This window comes from Cyclopterus lumpus, chromosome 2 (genome assembly GCF_009769545.1).
Source record: "Cyclopterus lumpus isolate fCycLum1 chromosome 2, fCycLum1.pri, whole genome shotgun sequence".
In the NCBI taxonomy this organism is placed as follows: domain Eukaryota; kingdom Metazoa; phylum Chordata; class Actinopteri; order Perciformes; family Cyclopteridae; genus Cyclopterus; species Cyclopterus lumpus.
In genome coordinates, this window is record NC_046967.1 from 441,115 (window position 1) to 466,196 (window position 25,082).

The 25,082-nt window shown below is 42.4% G+C and overlaps 2 protein-coding genes across 2 annotated transcripts in view; both read right to left on the minus strand.

The window, feature by feature from the left end:
• pcid2 (PCI domain containing 2) overlaps nucleotides 1–13,479 on the minus strand; it is a 15,472-nt gene extending 1,993 nt beyond the window's left edge. Inside the window, exons 1-13 of the mRNA XM_034555119.1 lie at nucleotides 13,358–13,479; nucleotides 12,729–12,777; nucleotides 12,502–12,591; nucleotides 12,329–12,402; nucleotides 12,187–12,252; nucleotides 12,072–12,113; nucleotides 11,940–11,994; nucleotides 11,756–11,859; nucleotides 5,553–5,628; nucleotides 5,325–5,466; nucleotides 5,147–5,247; nucleotides 2,607–2,680; nucleotides 2,404–2,529 (exon numbers count right to left, since the gene is read on the minus strand). Coding sequence (XP_034411010.1) covers nucleotides 2,404–2,529; nucleotides 2,607–2,680; nucleotides 5,147–5,247; nucleotides 5,325–5,466; nucleotides 5,553–5,628; nucleotides 11,756–11,859; nucleotides 11,940–11,994; nucleotides 12,072–12,113; nucleotides 12,187–12,252; nucleotides 12,329–12,402; nucleotides 12,502–12,591; nucleotides 12,729–12,764 — 986 coding nt within the window. The 5' untranslated portion in view covers nucleotides 12,765–12,777; nucleotides 13,358–13,479. The remainder of the gene's footprint in view (nucleotides 1–2,403; nucleotides 2,530–2,606; nucleotides 2,681–5,146; nucleotides 5,248–5,324; nucleotides 5,467–5,552; nucleotides 5,629–11,755; nucleotides 11,860–11,939; nucleotides 11,995–12,071; nucleotides 12,114–12,186; nucleotides 12,253–12,328; nucleotides 12,403–12,501; nucleotides 12,592–12,728; nucleotides 12,778–13,357) is intronic.
• Nucleotides 13,480–15,369: 1,890 nt separating this feature from the next.
• Nucleotides 15,370–24,923, minus strand: tbx19 (T-box transcription factor 19). Its single transcript, XM_034555741.1, has 8 exons — nucleotides 24,640–24,923; nucleotides 21,786–22,062; nucleotides 20,787–20,921; nucleotides 17,130–17,191; nucleotides 16,755–16,810; nucleotides 16,378–16,561; nucleotides 16,106–16,174; nucleotides 15,370–15,997 (listed from the first exon to the last, which is right to left on the minus strand). Exons 1-8 carry the CDS (start codon nucleotides 24,921–24,923, stop codon nucleotides 15,832–15,834), a joined length of 1,233 nt encoding a protein of 410 aa, XP_034411632.1. The 3' UTR covers nucleotides 15,370–15,831.
• Between the last annotated feature and the right edge of the window lie 159 nt (nucleotides 24,924–25,082).

Genomic DNA, 25,082 nt, shown 5'->3' on the forward strand with positions numbered 1-25,082 from the left:
AAAATTTGATAATTTGGAGGTCTCGCATTTTAGTACAAATAATTTACTCTATAGCGCCCCCTTGAGTTGGGAAAAGTCCAGCCCCATTACACCCAATGACCGATTGACTTGAAATTTGGTACACATTTCCACTTGGACCTCCTCTACAAAAAAGTCTCCGGTGGCCATAAAATGCGCCTAATTAGATTTTCCGCCATTTTGAATTTTGTAAAAAACACGTTTTTTCCATTTTATGCTAAACGCTTAGTCCGATTGATACGAAAAATGTTATGGTTCATTATTGGTTCGATGTCATCATATGTTGTGAAAAGATTGTTGATATGTCATTGCGTTCAGAAGATATGGACCAATGAACTTTAAGGGGTGTGGCCTGATATTTAAAGACACATAACTTCCAAATGACTTGGCCTATCCATACCAAATTGCTAGCATATGTCCGCATTGAGTCCCTTAACGTTCCCTAATTTTTTCATAATATTTGAACATTAGGGGGCGCTACAGTCAATCGCTAAATATCGCCATTTTTGGCCAATTTTAGCCATTTTTTCATGTTTTTTCACTTTTTTGGACGTCGCAAAACTGCGAACTCCTCCTAGAGCTTGAACCCGCTTCATTCCAAAATCTGGCTATGTGTTCTAGAGACCTTGGCCATGAAAAGTTATCAAAGAATTTAAAAATTTCAAAACTATGCGAGTAGGGTTCTATTTCAAAGCAACGCCATTTTGCAAAAAAATTTAAGTTGATTTAACTCGGCCATACATAATCTAATCTGCTCCAAAATATTCATATGGCATTACATACTGACCCTGAAGACATCCATATAATAATTTTGAATTCACGTCATAGCGCCACCTAGTGGCACATTTTTAAACTTTTCCTCACGCTTTGGGGAGTTGTAAAACAGTGTGCTCCTCCTAGAGCTTAAACCCGATTCATTCCTAAGTCGGGCAGTGTGATCTTGAGACCTTAGTAGTCAAAAGTTATCAAAGGATTTTAAAAATATAAAACTACGTGCGTAGGGCGCGACGGCAAAAACACCATTCGCCATTACAATGGAAGTTTTTTTAACTCGGCCATACATTATGTAATCGGCTCCATATTTCACATGTGTCATGACACACTGCCCCTGAAGACATCCATATGGTAATTTTGCATTCTAGTCATAGCGCCACCTAGTGGAAACAGTAGGTTACATGTTTTCTACTTTCAGACCCTTCTCCTCACAGATTAATCCGATCCCTCTCAGAATGTTTTTAGAATAGACTTAAGACCTTGATAATGCTTCGCTGTGAAGATTGTATGGACTCGTTGAATGGCGGCGAGTTGGAGCATCGGCAAAGTTTGATCCGCGAGGTCTGATCCTTCGCCGTGACCGAATAAACCGATGTAACATGCTCGAAACGTAACTAAACTTAGCACACACGTTTAAAGTCAAAGATGTAGTTACCTGATACGACTTTTATGCTTCGGAATGGCAATATGGCTCGATAGCGCCCCCTACAAACATTAATTTAAGCAGCCCAGGCGCTACGCTTCACCTACATTAATGAAACTTGGTAGGCATATGTAAAACATGTAAACTGAAAAGATAGTCTCTTGGGACCATGCTCTAAACGATACCGCAAGTCAGCCATTTTGATTTTGTGTGATTTTTCCATTAATTCTTGTGTATTTCATGCCACTATACATTACTGAACTCGTGAGGAAGGGAATTTATCAGATCCCCTTTAAATGTATTATGTTGATGCATGTTGTCTCTGGCCATACGGTGGATACAGCAAGTGGTGGACTGTTTGCAGTACAGTATAATTTCCAGCATCGCTCCCTGCAGGAAAAACGGTCAAACTCGCAGACGCTCACTCCGACGGTCGCAGACGCTCCCGGGCCGCTTGGGCCGGCACCCCCGACGTGAAGGCGGAACGAGGACCCGCCCATCGCTGCTTGCAGCTTTAATTAACTCTGCTTCCTCCCCGGAGTCGTTGTGACTTCACGTCTCATAGGGTCCATTGGACCTGGAGGTGTCTGATGCTGGTGAACCGGCCTCCCATTGGCCCTGCTGATGCCCCGCCCCCCCTCCTCTCTACCTCCTTCTGTTTCATGGATTGGAGTTCCATTCATACATTGTCATATTCATGTAATGTGTTTATGTAACTTTGTAACTCTGTTCATCTGGTCACATGACATCTATTCATCTGTCCATCCGGGGAGAGGGATCCTCCTCTGTTGCTCTCCTGAAGGTTTCTTCCCTTTTTTCCCTGTCAAAGGTTATTTTTGGGGAGTTTTTCCTGATCCGATGTGAGGTCAAAGGTCAGGGATGTCGTATGTGTACAGATTGTAAGGCTACAGTACCGGTGGGATCCACCAAGAGGTACTAGACCATCCACCGGGAGGATCTGGACTCACACTTTCTTGAAGAGGTTCCTGTAGGTGATAATCTTCAGCTTCTCCAGGATGAGGAAGATCCCACAGCGGATGAAGAAGGTCTCGTGTTTGGACAAAGCTTCGTTCAGCAGCAGGAGGTTCCCCTCACTGAAACACATTTCACCTGTGAGATCACCGGACAGCTCGATGACGTCCCTTCCTGTTGTGTTACTGCCTCTGCTTACCTCACAGATTTGGTGACGTCTGCAAACTGCATGAGGTCGTATTTCCTCAGGAGCTGATGAGTCGGCATGTGACCCTGAAACAACAAGCTGCCATCAGAACTGGGCTAATCTGGTCTGAACTGGTCTAAGATGGTCTGAACTGGTCTGAACTAGTATAAGATGGTCTGAACTAGTATAAGATGGTCTGAACTGGTATAAGATGGTCTGAACTGGTATAAGATGGTCTGAACTAGTATAAGATGGTCTGAACTAGTATAAGATGGTCTGAACTGGTATAAGATGGTCTGAACTGGTATAAGATGGTCTGAACTAGTCTAAGATGGTCTGAACTAGTATAAGATGGTCTGAACTGGTATAAGATGGTCTGAACTAGTCTAAGATGGTCTGAACTAGTCTAAGATGGTCTGAACTAGTATAAGATGGTCTGAACTGGTCTAAGATGGTCTGAACTGGTCTAAGATGGTCTGAACTAGTATAAGATGGTCTGAACTTGTCTGAACTGGTCTAAGATGGTCTGAACTGGTATAAGATGGTCTGAACTAGTATAAGATGGTCTGAACTTGTCTGAACTGGTCTAAGATGGTCTGAACTGGTCTAAGATGGTCTGAACTTGTCTAAGATGGTCTGAACTGGTCTAAGATGGTCTGAACTTGTCTGAACTGGTATAAGATGGTCTGAACTGGTATAAGATGGTCTGAACTAGTATAAGATGGTCTGAACTGGTCTAAGATGGTCTGAACTAGTATAAGATGGTCTGAACTGGTCTAAGATGGTCTGAACTGGTCTAAGATGGTCTGAACTTGTCTGAACTGGTATAAGATGGTCTGAACTGGTATAAGATGGTCTGAACTAGTATAAGATGGTCTGAACTGGTCTAAGATGGTCTGAACTGGTATAAGATGGTCTGAACTGGTCTAAGATGGTCTGAACTAGTATAAGATGGTCTGAACTGGTCTAAGATGGTCTGAACTGGTCTAAGATGGTCTGAACTGGTATAAGATGGTCTGAACTGGTATAAGATGGTCTGAACTAGTATAAGATGGTCTGAACTGGTCTAAGATGGTCTGAACTAGTATAAGATGGTCTGAACTGGTATAAGATGGTCTGAACTGGTATAAGATGGTCTGAACTGGTATAAGATGGTCTGAACTGGTCTAAGATGGTCTGAACTAGTATAAGATGGTCTGAACTGGTATAAGATGGTCTGAACTGGTATAAGATGGTCTGAACTGGTCTAAGATGGTCTGAACTAGTATAAGATGGTCTGAACTGGTCTAAGATGGTCTGAACTGGTATAAGATGGTCTGAACTGGTCTAAGATGGTCTGAACTAGTATAAGATGGTCTGAACTGGTCTAAGATGGTCTGAACTGGTCTAAGATGGTCTGAACTGGTATAAGATGGTCTGAACTAGTATAAGATGGTCTGAACTGGTATAAGATGGTCTGAACTGGTATAAGATGGTCTGAACTAGTATAAGATGGTCTGAACTGGTCTAAGATGGTCTGAACTAGTATAAGATGGTCTGAACTGGTATAAGATGGTCTGAACTGGTATAAGATGGTCTGAACTGGTATAAGATGGTCTGAACTGGTCTAAGATGGTCTGAACTAGTATAAGATGGTCTGAACTGGTATAAGATGGTCTGAACTGGTATAAGATGGTCTGAACTGGTCTAAGATGGTCTGAACTAGTATAAGATGGTCTGAACTGGTCTAAGATGGTCTGAACTAGTATAAGATGGTCTGAACTGGTATAAGATGGTCTGAACTGGTCTAAGATGGTCTGAACTAGTATAAGATGGTCTGAACTGGTATAAGATGGTCTGAACTGGTCTAAGATGGTCTGAACTAGTATAAGATGGTCTGAACTGGTATAAGATGGTCTGAACTAGTATAAGATGGTCTGAACTGGTATAAGATGGTCTGAACTAGTATAAGATGGTCTGAACTGGTATAAGATGGTCTGAACTGGTCTAAGATGGTCTGAACTAGTATAAGATGGTCCAAACTGGTCTAAGATGGTCTGAACTAGTATAAGATGGTCTGAACTGGTATAATCTGGTCTGAACTGGTCTAAGATGGTCTGAACTAGTATAAGATGGTCTGAACTGGTATAAGATGGTCTGAACTAGTATAAGATGGTCTGAACTGGTATAATCTGGTCTGAACTGGTCTAAGATGGTCTGAACTAGTATAAGATGGTCTGAACTAGTATAAGATGGTCTGAACTGGTATAATCTGGTCTGAACTGGTCTAAGATGGTCTGAACTAGTATAAGATGGTCTGAACTGGTATAAGATGGTCTGAACTGGTATAAGATGGTCTGAACTGGTATAAGATGGTCTGAACTGGTCTAAGATGGTCTGAACTAGTATAAGATGGTCTGAACTGGTATAAGATGGTCTGAACTGGTATAATCTGGTCTGAACTGGTATAAGATGGTCTGAACTGGTATAAGATGGTCTGAACTGGTATAAGATGGTCTGAACTGGTATCCAATGGTCCAAACTGGTCTAAATGGTCTGAACTGGTCTCTCACCAGCAGCATCTTGACGGGCAGCAGGTAGATGAGGATCATCCTCTTGTTCTTCTGACTGGAACGATGACAGTGATGGAACGCATACGTCAGGAACTCCTCCGCTGCAGAGACACATGTCATCAATAATCAGTCATATTGATCAGTAATGTTCAGATACAGTATTATTATGTATCGGTACCTGGCTTGAAATCGCTGTCGAACATGGCCTTGCGGCCCACGTAGTACTTGTAGGTGACCTTCTGAGCCGGGCTGTAGTCGTTCTTCAGGTTGGAGCTGTCGATGGCTCTGATCAGAGGCTTACACAGGTGAAGCTTATTGATCTGTCCACCGGGAAGTAATCAATCAATCAAGTGAACATGTCAATCTATTGAATAACAACGCTGATGTGTTCCACGAGGCTTCAGACCTTGAAGTAGATCTTGAAGAGCTGGTTGCTCAGGAACATCATGCCCCACTTCTTGGAGTCGTCGATCCCGGCTCGACTGAGGGCCCACAAACGCACCAGTGGTTACGCTTTGTTCAGTTCAAGGTTACTGTGATCGGTAGTACTACTGCAGTGTACAAATACTACGAAATACTGCAGTGTACAAATACTGAGAAATACTGCAGTGTACAAATACTATGAAATACTACAGTGTAGAAATACAGTGTAGAAATACTACAGTGTAGAAATACTCGTTACGAGTAAAAGTTCTGCATTCAAACTGTTTATTGAGACGGTGAAACGCCGTAAAAGTCTTGTACTGCATGTGTGTATTTGTACTGCATGTGTGTATTTGTACTGCATGTGTGTATTTGTACTGCATGTGTGTATTTGTACTGCATGTGTGTATTTGTACTGCATGTGTGTATTTGTATTTGTACTGCATGTGTGTATTTGTATTTGTACTGCATGTGTGTATTTGTATTTGTACTGCATGTGTGTATTTGTACTGCATGTGTGTATTTGTATTTGTACTGCATGTGTGTATTTGTACTGCATTTGTACTGCATGTGTGTATTTGTATTTGTACTGCATGTGTGTATTTGTACTGCATGTGTGTATTTGTACTGCATGTGTGTATTTGTACTGTATGTGTGTATTTGTACTGCATGTGTGTATTTGTATTTGTACTGCATGTATGTATTTGTATTTGTACTGCATGTGTGTATTTGTACTGCATGTGTGTATTTGTACTGCATGTGTGTATTTGTATTTGTACTGCATGTGTGTATTTGTACTGCATGTGTGTATTTGTATTTGTACTGCATGTGTGTATTTGTACTGTATGTGTGTATTTGTACTGCATGTGTGTATTTGTATTTGTACTGCATGTGTGTATTTGTATTTGTACTGCATGTGTGTATTTGTACTGCATGTGTGTATTTGTATTTGTACTGCATGTATGTATTTGTACTGCATGTGTGTATTTGTACTGCATGTGTGTATTTGTACTGCATGTGTGTATTTGTATTTGTACTGCATGTATGTATTTGTACTGCATGTGTGTATTTGTACTGCATGTGTGTATTTGTATTTGTACTGCATGTGTGTATTTGTATTTGTACTGCATGTATGTATTTGTACTGCATGTGTGTATTTGTACTGCATGTGTGTATTTGTACTGCATGTATGTATTTGTACTGCATGTGTGTATTTGTACTGCATGTGTGTATTTGTACTGCATGTGTGTATTTGTACTGCATGTGTGTATTTGTATTTGTACTGCATGTGTGTATTTGTATTTGTACTGCATGTATGTATTTGTACTGCATGTGTGTATTTGTACTGCATGTGTGTATTTGTACTGCATGTGTGTATTTGTATTTGTACTGCATGTGTGTATTTGTATTTGTACTGCATGTATGTATTTGTACTGCATGTGTGTATTTGTACTGCATGTGTGTATGAGTACTGCATGTATGTATTTGTACTGCATGTGTGTATTTGTACTGCATGTGTGTATTTGTACTGCATGTATGTATTTGTACTGCATGTGTGTATTTGTACTGCATGTGTGTATTTGTATTTGTACTGCATGTGTGTATTTGTATTTGTACTGCATGTATGTATTTGTACTGCATGTATGTATTTGTACTGCATGTATGTATTTGTACTGCATGTGTGTATTTCTACTGCATGTGTGTATTTGTATTTGTACTGCATGTGTGTATTTGTACTGCATGTGTGTATTTGTACTGCATGTATGTATTTGTACTGCATGTGTGTATTTGTGTGTGTATTTGTACTGCATGTGTGTATTTGTATTTGTACTGCATGTGTGTATTTGTACTGCATGTGTGTATTTGTACTGCATGTGGGTATTTGTACTGCATGTGTGTATTTGTATTTGTACTGCATGTATGTATTTGTACTGCATGTATGTATTTGTACTGCATGTGTGTATTTGTGTGTGTATTTGTACTGCATGTGTGTATTTGTACTGCATGTGTGTATTTGTATTTGTACTGCATGTGTGTATTTGTACTGCATGTGTGTATTTGTATTTGTACTGCATGTGTGTATTTGTATTTGTACTGCATGTGTGTATTTGTATTTGTACTGCATGTGTGTATTTGTACTGCATGTGTGTATTTGTATTTGTACTGCATGTGTGTATTTGTACTGCATTTGTACTGCATGTGTGTATTTGTATTTGTACTGCATGTGTGTATTTGTACTGCATGTGTGTATTTGTACTGTATGTGTGTATTTGTACTGCATGTGTGTATTTGTATTTGTACTGCATGTGTGTATTTGTACTGTATGTGTGTATTTGTACTGCATGTGTGTATTTGTATTTGTACTGCATGTGTGTATTTGTACTGCATGTGTGTATTTGTATTTGTACTGCATGTGTGTATTTGTACTGCATTTGTACTGCATGTGTGTATTTGTATTTGTACTGCATGTGTGTATTTGTACTGCATGTGTGTATTTGTACTGCATGTGTGTATTTGTACTGTATGTGTGTATTTGTACTGCATGTGTGTATTTGTATTTGTACTGCATGTATGTATTTGTATTTGTACTGCATGTGTGTATTTGTACTGCATGTGTGTATTTGTACTGCATGTGTGTATTTGTATTTGTACTGCATGTGTGTATTTGTACTGCATGTGTGTATTTGTATTTGTACTGCATGTGTGTATTTGTACTGTATGTGTGTATTTGTACTGCATGTGTGTATTTGTATTTGTACTGCATGTGTGTATTTGTACTGCATGTGTGTATTTGTATTTGTACTGCATGTGTGTATTTGTACTGCATGTGTGTATTTGTATTTGTACTGCATGTATGTATTTGTACTGCATGTGTGTATTTGTACTGCATGTGTGTATTTGTACTGCATGTGTGTATTTGTATTTGTACTGCATGTATGTATTTGTACTGCATGTGTGTATTTGTACTGCATGTGTGTATTTGTACTGCATGTGTGTATTTGTATTTGTACTGCATGTGTGTATTTGTATTTGTACTGCATGTATGTATTTGTACTGCATGTGTGTATTTGTACTGCATGTGTGTATTTGTACTGCATGTATGTATTTGTACTGCATGTGTGTATTTGTACTGCATGTGTGTATTTGTACTGCATGTGTGTATTTGTACTGCATGTGTGTATTTGTATTTGTACTGCATGTGTGTATTTGTATTTGTACTGCATGTATGTATTTGTACTGCATGTGTGTATTTGTACTGCATGTGTGTATTTGTACTGCATGTGTGTATTTGTATTTGTACTGCATGTATGTATTTGTACTGCATGTGTGTATTTGTACTGCATGTGTGTATTTGTACTGCATGTATGTATTTGTACTGCATGTGTGTATTTGTACTGCATGTGTGTATTTGTATTTGTACTGCATGTGTGTATTTGTACTGCATGTGTGTATTTGTATTTGTACTGCATGTGTGTATTTGTACTGCATGTGTGTATTTGTACTGCATGTGTGTATTTGTATTTGTACTGCATGTATGTATTTGTACTGCATGTGTGTATTTGTACTGCATGTGTGTATTTGTATTTGTACTGCATGTGTGTATTTGTATTTGTACTGCATGTATGTATTTGTACTGCATGTATGTATTTGTACTGCATGTATGTATTTGTACTGCATGTGTGTATTTCTACTGCATGTGTGTATTTGTATTTGTACTGCATGTGTGTATTTGTACTGCATGTGTGTATTTGTACTGCATGTATGTATTTGTACTGCATGTGTGTTTGTGTGTGTATTTGTACTGCATGTGTGTATTTGTATTTGTACTGCATGTGTGTATTTGTACTGCATGTGTGTATTTGTACTGCATGTGGGTATTTGTACTGCATGTGTGTATTTGTATTTGTACTGCATGTATGTATTTGTACTGCATGTATGTATTTGTACTGCATGTGTGTATTTGTGTGTGTATTTGTACTGCATGTGTGTATTTGTACTGCATGTGTGTATTTGTATTTGTACTGCATGTGTGTATTTGTACTGCATGTGTGTATTTGTACTGCATGTGGGTATTTGTACTGCATGTGTGTATTTGTATTTGTACTGCATGTATGTATTTGTACTGCATGTATGTATTTGTACTGCATGTGTGTATTTGTGTGTGTATTTGTATTGCATGTGTGTATTTGTATTTGTACTGCATGTGTGTATTTGTACTGCATGTGTGTATTTGTACTGCATGTGTGTATTTGTACTGCATGTGTGTATTTGTATTTGTACTGCATGTGTGTATTTGTACTGCATGTGTGTATTTGTACTGCATGTGTGTATTTGTATTTGTACTGCATGTGTGTATTTGTACTGCATGTGTGTATTTGTGTGTGTATTTGTACTGCATGTGTGTATTTGTATTTGTACTGCATGTGTGTATTTGTACTGCATGTGTGTATTTGTACTGCATGTGTGTATTTGTATTTGTACTGCATGTGTGTATTTGTACTGCATGTGTGTATTTGTACTGCATGTGTGTATTTGTATTTGTACTGCATGTGTGTATTTGTACTGCATGTGTGTATTTGTACTGCATGTGTGTATTTGTATTTGTACTGCATGTGTGTATTTGTATTTGTACTGCATGTATGTATTTGTACTGCATGTGTGTATTTGTACTGCATGTGTGTATTTGTACTGCATGTATGTATTTGTACTGCATGTGTGTATTTGTACTGCATGTGTGTATTTGTACTGCATGTGTGTATTTGTACTGCATGTGTGTATTTGTATTTGTACTGCATGTGTGTATTTGTATTTGTACTGCATGTATGTATTTGTACTGCATGTGTGTATTTGTACTGCATGTGTGTATTTGTACTGCATGTGTGTATTTGTACTGCATGTGTGTATTTGTATTTGTACTGCATGTATGTATTTGTACTGCATGTGTGTATTTGTACTGCATGTGTGTATTTGTACTGCATGTATGTATTTGTACTGCATGTGTGTATTTGTACTGCATGTGTGTATTTGTATTTGTACTGCATGTGTGTATTTGTACTGCATGTGTGTATTTGTATTTGTACTGCATGTGTGTATTTGTACTGCATGTGTGTATTTGTACTGCATGTGTGTATTTGTATTTGTACTGCATGTATGTATTTGTACTGCATGTGTGTATTTGTACTGCATGTGTGTATTTGTATTTGTACTGCATGTGTGTATTTGTATTTGTACTGCATGTATGTATTTGTACTGCATGTATGTATTTGTACTGCATGTGTGTATTTCTACTGCATGTGTGTATTTGTATTTGTACTGCATGTGTGTATTTGTACTGCATGTGTGTATTTGTACTGCATGTATGTATTTGTACTGCATGTGTGTATTTGTGTGTGTATTTGTACTGCATGTGTGTATTTGTATTTGTACTGCATGTGTGTATTTGTACTGCATGTGTGTATTTGTACTGCATGTGGGTATTTGTACTGCATGTGTGTATTTGTATTTGTACTGCATGTATGTATTTGTACTGCATGTATGTATTTGTACTGCATGTGTGTATTTGTGTGTGTATTTGTACTGCATGTGTGTATTTGTACTGCATGTGTGTATTTGTATTTGTACTGCATGTGTGTATTTGTACTGCATGTGTGTATTTGTACTGCATGTGGGTATTTGTACTGCATGTGTGTATTTGTATTTGTACTGCATGTATGTATTTGTACTGCATGTATGTATTTGTACTGCATGTGTGTATTTGTGTGTGTATTTGTATTGCATGTGTGTATTTGTATTTGTACTGCATGTGTGTATTTGTACTGCATGTGTGTATTTGTACTGCATGTGTGTATTTGTACTGCATGTGTGTATTTGTATTTGTACTGCATGTGTGTATTTGTACTGCATGTGTGTATTTGTACTGCATGTGTGTATTTGTATTTGTACTGCATGTGTGTATTTGTACTGCATGTGTGTATTTGTGTGTGTATTTGTACTGCATGTGTGTATTTGTATTTGTACTGCATGTGTGTATTTGTACTGCATGTGTGTATTTGTACTGCATGTGTGTATTTGTATTTGTACTGCATGTGTGTATTTGTACTGCATGTGTGTATTTGTACTGCATGTGTGTATTTGTATTTGTACTGCATGTGTGTATTTGTACTGCATGTGTGTATTTGTACTGACTTGTCGCTGGCACACACTCTGAAGCAGCTCATCAGCTGTTCGGCTGCTTTCTCCAACATCTCCCCCGGCTGACCTTTGCCCTTCTTCTGCAACTGCTGCTCCGCCTGCACACAGGTCAAAGGTCATCCAGCAGCAGCTGACCTCGGATCAGGCTCTCTCTGTGTGTGTGTGTTAGTTTTCTTACGTTGTTGGCGAATATCCTGAGATCCAGCGTGACAGTAAACATCACCGGCAGAGCCCTAAGACACACACACACACTCAGTCTGGACATGAACTAACAGCTTTCCTCCATTGTGCTAAGCTAACGTGTTCTCACCAGTTCTCTTCTTTGTGGGACTGGAAGGCCCTCATGAAGGACGTGATTGGTCAAGGAGAGATCCACTACCGATTACATTGTGTGTGTGTGTGTGTGTGTCTATCATGAAGGATATTGGACAACGAGCGTCTGGAACTTGTAGGCTTCCACAAAGTCGTGATTGGACACCGCGTAGATACACCTGAGACGCAAACACAGTCCTGTTGCCACGGTTACATCCTCAGTGCACACACAAGTCACCTGATTGGTCGTCCTACCTGAGGTGGGCGGCGACCATCTCGTCGTACGGCGGCTCCAGGAGCTGCTGACATTTTTCTTCTGGACTGGCCAGCTATCACACACACACACACACACACACACACACACACACACACGTTAGGCCGTCTCCCAGCATCCCCTGGGCCGTCTACCTGAGGGGGCGGAGCCTCACCTGCAGCCGGGGGTTGACCACGTGTGGATGCTTGAAGGACAGCAGCTCGGAGCAGAAGGATCCCTCGTGGCTGTCGATCGCCTCGTAAACCTAACACCAACGAAGAAGAGCGGTTTAGATGCTGCGGCAGAGAAACACCAACGAAGAAGAGCGGTTTAGATGCTGCGGCAGAGAAACACCAACGAAGAAGAGCGCGCCCCCTGGAGGCCCCATGTGGCGGAGCTCACCTGCTGCAGGTACTGGTTGATTGACACCTGAGCCATGATGGGCAGCAGCCTGAAAACACACAAGTACTCAGTCACAGTACTAGTACCACGTGGAGGAATACTGTGGTACAAGTACTCAGTCACAGTACTAGTACCACGTGGAGGAATACTGTGGTACAAGTACTCAGTCACAGTACTAGTACCACGTGGAGGAATACTGTGGTACAAGTACTCAGTCACAGTACTAGTACCACGTGGAGGAATACTGTGGTACAAGTACTCAGTCACAGTACTAGTACCACGTGGAGGAATACTGTGGTACAAGTACTCAGTCACAGTACTAGTACCTACAATGTATTTAAATGCATGTTACAGTCAAATATGTAAAAGATGAATATTCACATTTAAGAAGCTGGAAACCTTTAACATGATTATTAATGAATCAATAAATAATGTTAATCGGTATTATCTACCGCTAAGAACAGAGAGTTTTAACAGAGTAATTAATGTGTTTATTAGTTTATGTATAAACGGCTCGTTAGCTGCGGCAGTTGAGCCGCTTTTGAACAGTTAAAATATAATTTATTCATCTTCAGATTCAAAGACAAGATGCGCGTGAATTTAATAAGTAAACCAAAAGCATTCCTTACCTTCCAAATGAAGTCTTGAGCCGGAAAAGAAACGTTTTACTTCATTCAACGAGCTTCAGTTTCGGCTCAACGCGACTCAAAACAACTTCCGGGTTGGTGAGGTCTGCTTCCGTTAGTGCTTCAAAATAAAATGTCACGTATTCCAAAATCTCGAACGGTAGATTTACTTGGCTTTTACTATTAACATTATAATAGTTAAAACTGTAAAAGATAGATCGCACATACATTATATTATATTATAAATACATTAAATACAAAAACAGTTAGAGAGGTTTTTGGAACATATTGAAGTGGAACTTTTGATGTGAAAATTAATTAATTAATTTAGTGTTTGAAAAGTCATGGTGGAGATAAACAAGGCAACTTTAAACCTGTTTTGACAGAGCAGAAAAACAACCAGTTTCACACAAAAAATAAATGATACATTTATTTATTAACTACTTTGGAGTCGAGAAAAGACAACAGACAACCAACAAGCATATTAATTTGTTTACTTGAAGCACAGCTGATGGACAGTACATATACACAGGTTTAACAACAACAACAACAATGTAAAGTGGCTTTGCTGTTGCCCTTCAAAACAAAACCTCAACATTGAGCATGATTTGAGAGTGGCTTTTCTGCTGTTGTCCTTCAAAACAAAAGCTCAACATTTAGCATGAATTGAGAGTGGCTTTTCTGCTGTTCTTTATTCCATCATTTTAAAAAGCACTTTGACCCAGACTTGTCCTTTAACTCCACGTTAAGCAAATCTCAAGGATTGCATTTTTTCATCTACGTAACATTTCAAAAATCAGGCACATCTTGTCTCAAAAAGATGCAGAAAAGCTGGTTCACGCGTTTGTTACTTCCAGACTAGATTACTGCAACTCCTTATTATCAGGCTGCTCTAATAAGTCTCTTAAGTCCCTCCAGTTGATCCAGAATGCTGCAGCTCGTGTACTCACAAAAACTAAGAAAAGAGATCACATGACTCCTGTATTAGCTGCTCTGCACTGGCTCCCTGTAAAATCAAGAATCACATTTAAAATTCTTCTCCTCACCTACAAAGCCTTGATTGGTGATGCACCATCATATCTTAAGGAGCTTGTAGTACCATATTGCCCCACTAGAGAGCTGCTCACTAAATGCGGGGCTACTTGTGGTTCCTAGAGTCCTAAAAAGTAAGATGGGAGCCAGAGCCTTCAGTTATCAAGCTCCTCTTTTATGGAACCAGCTTCCACTTTCAGTCCGGGAGGCAGACACAGTCACCTCATTCAAGAATAGACTTAAGACTTTCCTCTTTAATAGTGCTTATAGTTAGGGCTGAATCAGGTTTGCCCTGGTCCAGCCCCTTGATATGCTGCTATAGGCTTATAGGCTGCTGGGGGATGTTTTAGGATACACTGAGCACCTATCTCCTCTTCTCTCTCTCCTTATGGATGAATTTACATCTCTCCATTGCACCTTATTAACTCTGCTTCCTCCCCGGAGTCGTTGTGACTTCACGTCTCATAGGGTCCATTGGACCTGGAGGTGTCTGATGCTGGTGAGCCGGCCTCCCATTGGCCCTGCTGATGCCCCGCCCCCCCTCCTCTCTACCTCCTTCTGTTTCATGGATTGGAGTTCCATTCATACATTGTCATATTCATGTAATGTGTTTATGTAACTCTGTAACTCTGTTCATCTGGTCACATGACATCTATTCATCTGTCCATCCGGGGAGAGGGATCCTCCTCTGTTGCTCTCCTGAAGGTTTCTTCCCTTTTTTCCCTGTCAAAGGTTATTTTTGGGGAGTTTTTCCTGATCCGATGTGAGGTCAAAGGTCAGGGATGTCGTATGTGTACAGATTGTAAAGCCCTCTGAGGGGAGTTTGTAATTTGTGATATTGGGCTAGCCCCTCGATGGACTGGCGGCCTGTCCAGGGTGTCCCCTGCCTTCGCCCTATGTCAGCTGGGATAGGCTCCAGCGCCCCCGAGACCCTAATGAGGATAAGCGGTATTGAAAATGGATGGATGGATGAATAGTAGCCACAAATAGATATTAGTAGCCACCAATATATCTCAGGAGCCATCAGTAGCCTCCAAAAGATATTAGGAGCCATCAGTAGATATTTGTAACCATTTATAGATATTAGTAGCCACCAATACTTGTAGCCTAGTAGTATATATATTATCTATTAGTTTAATATATATTAGTACAATAATCACCAGAACAAAAGACCAATACTTAACTAGCCACCAGTAAATAAAAGTATGTACAAATATTCACCAGAAGATACAAGTTTAAAAGTACTGTATTTACAACAAGTCCCAATTAGCCACCAGTAGGTACCAGGTAGTGACTCCAAATAGCTACTGGTACTTACTGGTAGCCACCAGTAGGTACCAGGTAGTGACTCCAAATAACTAGAAAGACCAGAAAGACACTGATACTCAGTAGTAGTCACTGGGCACCAGGGGTCTTCATTTCCATTTGGCCAATCACATCAATCCTCAGAAAGAGTGAGTAGAGCCAGGTGGCCATCCGGCCACGCCCACTCGACCGTGACTGGGTGGCTGCATGAGGCTCTCGCTGCTGATTGGTCCGTGGAGAGCCGTGCAGGGTGAGTGGGAGGGGCTTAGCTCACTGCATCCAACCGTCCACAGACAGGGATACTGACTGAACACAAACATAACAATATATACTGTATATGAATACAAATATATATATACTGTATATGAATACATGTACATATATATATATATGGTAATATGGCGTGTGCCTGACCTGGAGTTGTGAGGAGGAGGAGGCTGTGAGGAAGCAGCGCTGGTGGAGGGGGAGGAGCTCCACCCGTCTAACATGTAGATACATAAACATAACATTTAAACAAACAGTAAATAAAAGCATGTATATAGAAGTGTGAATATTTACTTTATGTGAATCTAAAAAGGTATAACAATTTATAAATACAATTAATTTATAGAAAAACATTTTTTACTGAGAAATTAAATGAAAGTTTATTTATATTATATTCGAATTATAGTACAAATAAATCATCATCAACAACGTATCTATGATGTGAAAAACACACACAGGTACCTGAGGAGTGTGCGCGGTGCGGCAGGTAGGGGGGAGGGTACGGTGTGTGTCGGCCCGGGTAACCGTGGTGATGGTGTGAGGTCAGTGGGAGGCCGCCAGCGTAGGGAAAGACTCCGCCCCCTCCGGCTGAGCACAGTGACCAGCCTTATATAAATACATTAACATTAATAAAATACACACACACTTATTGACGTGACTCAAAACTGGCAAACAAATATTCAAAAATATATACACACACATACACACACACACGTTATATTGTAGGAATATATATTTTCAAAAATGATGTTTTTGTGTTTAAATATAAAAAGTATTTCTCTTGATTAATAAAACTCACAGGGTTGAATCCCGACACGACTCTCTGAGGACTCCGGTACCCGACCGCCCGGGTTCCTGAGGTGGCCAAATCAAAAGAGCCCATGACACCAGCTGTGTGTGTGTGTGTGTGTGTGTGTGTGTGTGTGTCCCTCCTAATGACGCTCTAATCAGCTGCTAACACTAACTTCCTCGGGTATCCTGGTGAGTGTCTAACGCCTCATTCATTCACCTACAAATACTACAAGTACACAACTAGTGTATATACAGTATATCCATGTAGGAAGTTGATCACACACACACACACACACACACACACACACACACATATACGTATATATAGTGAGTAAATGTACTTATAGACTGTAGTATATGTGGTAATGTTGATGTTCATCACCTCTCTTTAGCATCCAGGAAAGCTTTCGCAAAAGGGTTGTATTTGATCTTCAGAGCAGTGATCTGCACATACACACAAAGACACAAGAAACACACACAAAGACACACAAAGACACAAGAAACACACACAAAGACACAAGAAACACACACAAAGACACAAAGACACAAGAAACACACACAAAGACACAAAGACACAAGAAACACACACAAAGACACAAAGACACAAGAAACACACACAAAGACACAAGAAACACATTCAAAGACACAAGAAACACATTCAAAGACACACAAAGACACAAGAAACACACACAAAGACACAAGAAACACACACAAAGACACAAGAAACACATTCAAAGACACACAAAGACACAAGAAACACACACAAAGACACAAGAAACACACACAAAGACACAAAGACACAAGAAACACACACAAAGACACAAAGACACAAGAAACACACACAAAGACACAAGAAACACATTCAAAGACACAAGAAACACATTCAAAGACACACAAAGACACAAGAAACACAAAGACACAATAAACACAAAGACACAAGAAACACATTCAAAGACACACAAAGACACAAGAAACACATTCAAAGACACAAGAAACACATTCAAAGACACACAAAGACACAAGAAACACATTCAAAAAGACACAAGAAACACATTCAAAGACACAATAAACACATTCAAAGACACACAAAAACATTCAAAGACCATTTAGGTTAATTACTTATTAACTATATATTAACATTTACAGGAATAAAAATACTTGTGTGCGCTGCGTGTACTTGTAGGCGTGTACTTGTGTGCGCTGCGTGTACTTGTAGGCGTGTATTTGGGTGTGCTGCGTGTACTTGTGTGTGCTGCGTGTACTTGTAGGCGCTGTGTGTACTTGTAGGCGTGTACTTGTGTGCGCTGCGTGTACTTGTAGGCGTGTACTTGTGTGCGCTGCGTGTACTTGTAGGCGCTGCGTGTACTTGTGGGCGCTGCGTGTACTTGTGGGCGCTGCGTGTACTTGTGGGCGCTGCGTGTACTTGTGGGCGCTGCGTGTACTTGTGGGCGCTGCGTGTACTTGTGGGCGCTGCGTGTACTTGTGGGCGCTGCGTGTACTTGTGGGCGCTGCGTGTACTTGTATGCGCTGCGTGTGCTTGTGGCCGCTGCGTGTACTTGTATGCGCTGCGTGTGCTTGTGTGCGCTGCGTGTACTTGTAGTCGCTACGTGTACTTGTAGTCGCTACGTGTACTTGTAGGCGCTGCGTGTACTTGTAGACGTGTACTTGTAGTCGCTGCGTGTACTTGTAGACGTGTACTTGTAGTCGCTGCGTGTACTTGTAGTCGCTGCATGTACTTGTAGGCGTGTACTTGTGGGCGCTGCATGTACTTGTGTGCGCTGCGCGTACTTGTAGGCGCTGCATGTACTTGTGTGCGCTGCGTGTACTTGTAGGCGCTGCATGTACTTGTAGGTGCTGTGTGTACTTGTAGGCGCTGCATGTACTTGTGTGCGCTGCGTGTACTTGTAGGCGCTGCATGTACTTGTAGGTGCTGTGTGTACTTGTAGGCGTGTACTTGTGTGCGCTGCGTGTAATTGTAGGCGCTGCATGTACTTGTGTGCGCTGCGTGTACTTGTAGGCGCTGCATGTACTTGTAGGTGCTGTGTGTACTTGTAGGCGTGTACTTGTGTGCGCTGCGTGTACTTGTAGGCGCTGCGTGTACTTGTAGGCGCTGCGTGTACTTGTAGACGTGTACTTGTAGTCGCTGCGTGTACTTGTAGACGTGTACTTGTAGTCGCTGCGTGTACTTGTAGTCGCTGCATGTACTTGTAGGCGTGTACTTGTGTGCGCTGCGCGTACTTGTAGGCGCTGCATGTACTTGTAGGCGCTGCATGTACTTGTGTGCGCTGCGTGTACTTGTAGGCGCTGCCTGTACTTGTGTGCGCTGCGTGTACTTGTAGGCTCTGCCTGTACTTGTGGACGATGCATATACTTGTAGGCGCTGCGTGTACTTGTGGAAGATGCGTGTACTTGTAGGCGCTGCGTGTACTTGTGGAAGATGCGTGTACTTGTGGGCGCTGCATGTACTTGTGTGCGCTGCGTGTACTTGTGTGCGCTGCATGTACTTGTAGGCGTGTACTTGTAGGCGCTGCATGTACTTGTAGGCGTGTATTTGGGTGTGCTGCGTGTACTTGTAGGCGCTGCGTGTACTTGTAGGCGCTGTGTGTACTTGTAGGCGCTGTGTGTACTTGTAGGCGCTGTGTGTACTTGTGTGCGCTGCGTGTACTTGTGTGCGCTGCGTGTACTTGTGTGCGCTGCGTGTGCTTGTGGGCGCTGCGTGTACTTGTAGGCGCTGCGTGTACTTGTGTGCGCTGCGTGTACTTGTGTGCGCTGCGTGTACTTGTGGAAGATGCGTGTACTTGTGGAAGATGCGTGTACTTGTGTAAGATGCCTGTACTTGTGTGCGCTGTGTGTACTTGTGGAAGATGCGTGTACATGTGGAAGATGCGTGTACTTGTGGAAGATGCCTGTACTTGTGTGCGCTGCGTGTACTTGTGGAAGATGCGTGTACATGTGGAAGATGCGTGTACTTGTGGAAGATGCGTGTACTTGTAGGCGCTGCGTGTACTTGTGTAAGATGCCTGTACTTGTGTGCGCTGCGTGTACTTGTGGAAGATGCGTGTACATGTGGAAGATGCGTGTACTTGTAGGCGCTGCGTGTACTTGTAGGCGCTGCGTGTACTTGTGGAAGATGCCTGTACTTGTGTGCGCTGCGTGTACTTGTGGAAGATGCGTGTACATGTGGAAGATGCGTGTACTTGTAGGCGCTGCGTGTACTTGTAGGCGCTGCGTGTACTTGTGTAAGATGTGTGTACTTGTGTAAGATGCCTGTACTTGTGTGCGCTGCGTGTACTTGTGGAAGATGCGTGTACTTGTGTAAGATGCCTGTACTTGTGTGCGCTGCGTGTACTTGTGGAAGATGCGTGTACTTGTGGAAGATGCGTGTACTTGTAGGCGCTGCGTGTACTTGTAGGCGCTGCGTGTACTTGTGTAAGATGCCTGTACTTGTGTGCGCTGTGTGTACTTGTGGAAGATGCGTGTACTTGTGGAAGATGTGTGTACTTGTAGGCGCTGCGTGTACTTGTAGGCGCTGCGTGTACTTGTGTAAGATGTGTGTACTTGTAGGCGCTGCGTGTACTTGTGTAAGATGCCTGTACTTGTGTGCGCTGTGTGTACTTGTGGAAGATGCGTGTACTTGTGGAAGATGCGTGTACTTGTAGGCGCTGCGTGTACTTGTAGGCGCTGCGTGTACTTGTGTAAGATGTGTGTACTTGTGTAAGATGCCTGTACTTGTGTGCGCTGTGTGTACTTGTGGAAGATGCGTGTACTTGTGTAAGATGCCTGTACCTGTGGAAGATGCGTGTACTTGTGGAAGATGCGTGTACTTGTGTAAGATGCGTGTACTTGTGGAAGATGCGTGTACTTGTGGAAGATGCGTGTACTTGTGGAAGATGCGTGTACTTGTGGAAGCTGCGTGTACTTGTGGAAGATGCGTGTACTTGTGGAAGATGCGTGTACTTGTGGAAGATGCGTGTACTTGTGGAAGATGCATGTACTTGTAGGCGCTGCGTGTACTTGTAGGCGCTGCGTGTACTTGTACCTCCTCGTTCTGGTAGGCGGTGACGGCGATGAACTGCGTCTCCTTGAAGGAAACGTTGGAGACGAGGCGATGACGAGAGCCGACGCACACGATATGGAGCTGAGGCTCGTACTTGTGCAGCGAGTTCAGCACGATCTGTCGACAGGATACAGATGTGTGTACAAGTACCTCAACGGTGTACATATATGTGTGTACAAGTACCTCAACGGTGTACTCACACAGAGGGAATAAAGTTTGAATAGAAACTAAAACTGATCCAGGTGTTGTTTCTGGATCAGACCCATCGTTGTCTTTTCTCCCAAACACTCTTTAATCCATCTGGTCCCCCCCCCCCCCACTCACCCCACCCCCCCCCCCCACTAACGAGGCCCAATAACCAATCCGAGCTCACCAGGTGGACGCACAAAAACAAACTGTTTTTTATTCAGATTGAGAGGCTGGCTGACCCCGCCACTCTGTGTGTGTGTGTGTGTGTGTGTGTGTGTCAAAAATAGTTTACCTCTCTCTCTCCCATCTGGAGCATGATGGGTAAATTAATTTCCCGGTAAAAAACATAATTACCATAATGTACAAATAAACTGAGCAATTATTTCATTATGGCCGAGCTCTCTGTTCCAGTTCTGCATTACAGTGTGTGTGTGTGTGTGTGTGTGTGTGTGTGTGCACACGAATAATGGGGTAAATATAAACAACGTTATTGCCAATTTTTGTAGTGTGTGTTTGTGTGTTTCTGGAGGCCTCTCGACAGGAAGTGCATTAAACCACCGCCGGCCAATTAAGAGCGGTTAATCCAGTTCCTGTGGTTACGAGGGGGGCGAGCAGGTGAAGTAGAGCGAGGAGAGGCTCTGAAGTGGTTAATTAGAGGTTGGTAGTCTCTCGCCCACTCCAGCCCAATACAGAGAGAGAAGAAGAAGAGCCCTCTTGACATGGAGAGCTGGATAATGCACAGAAGAAGAAGTGAAGGAAGTGAAGAGGATGAATAAGAGAGAGAATCCTCACCTGTTCTCCTGTGTTGACCTTGTTGGTGAGTTTGACCTTGTTGAAGGTCACGGCCGCCTTCATCCAGTGAGCTCCGAAGTTTGGCGAGTCGGGGTGGATGTAGATGCCGCCGTGGCCCCGCCCTTCGCCGCGGCCCTCCGCCCGTCCCGCCGCCACCCACTCTCCGTTCACGAACTTCCAGCGACAGCCATCGGCCGGCACGAAGTCCAGCAGGAAGGAGTACATGGAGCTGGGGTCCAGACCGGACACGCTGACCTTCAGCACCGGGAACATGCGGCTGCACAAAACATCACACCTGATTGTTTATTAGGATGAAGATTATTCAACGAGCCGCAGGTGGTTTAAAACCTCTAACGAGGTGGATTAACGACCATTAACGACCCACAGTTGGATTAACGACCATTAACGACCCACAGGTGGATTAACGACCATTAACGACCCACAGTTGGATTAACGACCATTAACGACCCACAGTTGGATTAACGACCATTAACGACCCACAGGTGGATTAACGACCATTAACGACCCACAGGTGGATTAACCATTAACGACCCACGGGTGGATTAACCATTAACGACCCACAGGTGGATTAACCATTAACGACCCACGGGTGGATTAACCATTAACGACCCACAGGTGGATTAACGACCATTAACAACCCACAGGTGGAATAACGACCCACAGGTGGCTAAACAACCATTAACGATCCACAGGTGGATTAACGACACACAGGTAGATTAACAACACACAGGTGGATTAACCATTAACGACCCACGGGTGGATTAACCATTAACGACCCACAGGTGGATTAACAACCATTAACGACCCACAGGTGGATTAACAACCATTAACGATCCACAGGTGGATTAACGACACACAGGTGGATTAACACACAGGTGGATTAACGACCATTAACGACCCACGGGTGGATTAACGACCATTAACGACCCACAGGTGGATTAACGACCATTAACGACCCACAGGTGGATTAACGACCATTAACGACCCACGGGTGGATTAACGACCATTAACGACCCACAGGTGGATTAACGACCATTAACGACCCAGAGGTGGATTAACCATTAACGACACACAGGTGGATTAACGACACACAGGTGGATTAACGACCATTAACGACACACAGGTGGATTAACCATTAACGACACACAGGTGGATTAACGACCATTAACGACACACAGGTGGATTCTGGTTGTTTATTCATCTGATAATTTATTATTTCGGTGGTTTAATCCTTTAAACTGCATTATATTTTAAAAGTTATTCTCATGTTTTGTATAGTCTGAATCTAAGGTATCCATGTAAAGGGAAGCAGGTAAAGAGAAGGTAAAGGGAAACAGGTAAAGAGAAGGTAAAAAGAAGCAGGTAAAGAGAAGGTAAAGAGAAGCAGGTAAAGGGAAGCAGGTAAAGAGAAGCAGGTAAAGGGAAACAGGTAAAGAGAAGGTAAAAAGAAGCAGGTAAAGAGAAGGTAAAGGGAAGCAGGTAAAGAGAAGCAGGTAAAGGGAAGCAGGTAAAGAGAAGCAGGTAAAGGGAAGCAGGTAAAGGGAAGCAGGTAAAGAGAAACAGGTAAAGAGAAGGGTTAGGTAAAGAGAAGCAGGTAAAGGGAAGCAGGTAAAGAGAAGGGTTAGGTAAAGGGAAGCAGGTAAAGGGAAGCAGGTAAAGAGAAGGGTTAGGTAAAGGGAAGCAGGTAAAGAGAAGGGTTAGGTAAAGAGAAACAGGTAAAGAGAAACAGGTAAAGAGAAACAGGTAAAGAGAAGGGTTAGGGTCAGGTAAAGAAAAACAGGTATAGAGAAGCAGGTAAAGAAAAACAGGTAAAGAGAAACAGGTAAAGAGAAACAGGTAAAGAGAAGGGTTAGGGTCAGGTAAAGAAAAACAGGTAAAGAGAAACAGGTAAAGAGAAGGGTTAGGGTTAGGTAAAGAGAAACAGGTAAAGAGAAGCAGGTAAAGAAAAACAGGTAAAGAGAAACAGGTAAAGAGAAACAGGTAAAGAGAAGGGTTAGGGTCAGGTAAAGAAAAACAGGTAAAGAGAAACAGGTAAAGAGAAGGTAAAGGGAAACAGGTAAAGAGAAGGTAAAGGGAAACAGGTAAAGAGAAACAGGTAAAGAGAAACAGGTATAGAGAAGCAGGTAAAGAGAAACAGGTAAAGAGAAGGTAAAGGGAAACAGGTAAAGAGAAGGTAAAGGGAAACAGGTAAAGAGAAACAGGTAAAGAGAAACAGGTAAAGAGAAACAGGTAAAGAGAAACAGGTAAAGGGAAACAGGTAAAGAGAAGGGTTAGGGTTAGGTAAAGAAAAACAGGTCAAGAGAAACAGGTATAGAGAAGGTAAAGGGAAACAGGTAAAGAGAAACAGGTATAGAGAAACAGGTAAAGAGAGCCAAGTAAAAAGGTAAAGAACAGAGGTAAAAGCAGTTGAAGTGGGTTCTGCAGGTGTGAATAAGGCTTCGGGCAGAAACACTCACCGTGACCGGCTGCCATGGCGACTAATGAATAACCCCGATTAACAGGTGCTGACCTGGAGTCATATGCACCTGTTGGTGTTTACCTCTAAAATATTCAGAAAACAAACAAATAATGTTCATGTAACACTCACAGGAACTGTTTATCATGTTGTCACCTGTAGGCGTGTCCTGGGGAGGTTAGCCGTTAACCGTTAACCTACCCCCGGGGGCGGGTTAACGGTTAACCCACCCCTGGGGCCGGTTAACAGCTAGCCTCCCCCAGGACACGCCTACAGGTGACAACATGATAAACAGTTCCCGGCAGTGAGTTAACCGCCCCCAGGTGGGTGAGTTAACCGCCCCCAGGTGGGTGAGTTAACCGCCCCCAGGTGCCTTACCGCCCGTTCTTGGTGACGATCATCTCGTTGGTGATGAGGTGGAACTTGCTCCACAGCTCCTCCTCCTCCAGCGACACCCGGAGCTCCCTCTCCGTCGGGTCGCCCTTCTCCCGTCCGGCCTGCAGCTCGCTCTCCACGGCGCTCAGCAGCCGAGACATGCAGTGCTCGGCCGAGCTGCCGACCCCCCCGCCGGTACCGACCCCCCCGCCGGTACCGACCCCCCCCGCCGGTACCGACCCCCCCGCCGGTACCGACCCCCCCGCCGGTACCGACCCCTCTGCCATCCTCCTGGAGTCCCTCCACCTTCATCTGTTTTTAACAGAATTAAATTACAACACAGTTAATAATAAAAATTTACATCATGGATTCTCATGTTTAAAATCAAGTTATAGTAATAATAATATTTCTAGTATATTTTTATAGTAATAATATTTCAATTCAAA

Excerpts from the sequence above, each read along its gene's own strand:
- tbx19 (XM_034555741.1), bottom strand. The coding sequence starts at position 24,923 with ATGGCAGAGGGGTCGGTACCGGCGGGGGGGTCGGTACCGGCGGGGGGG. Across the intron at positions 22,063-24,639 it reads ATCGTCACCAAGAACGGGCG|CCGCATGTTCCCGGTGCTGA; the intron begins GTAAGGCACCTG and ends TGTTTTGTGCAG. Across the intron at positions 17,192-20,786 it reads CCGCCTACCAGAACGAGGAG|ATCACTGCTCTGAAGATCAA; the intron begins GTACAAGTACAC and ends GTGTATGTGCAG.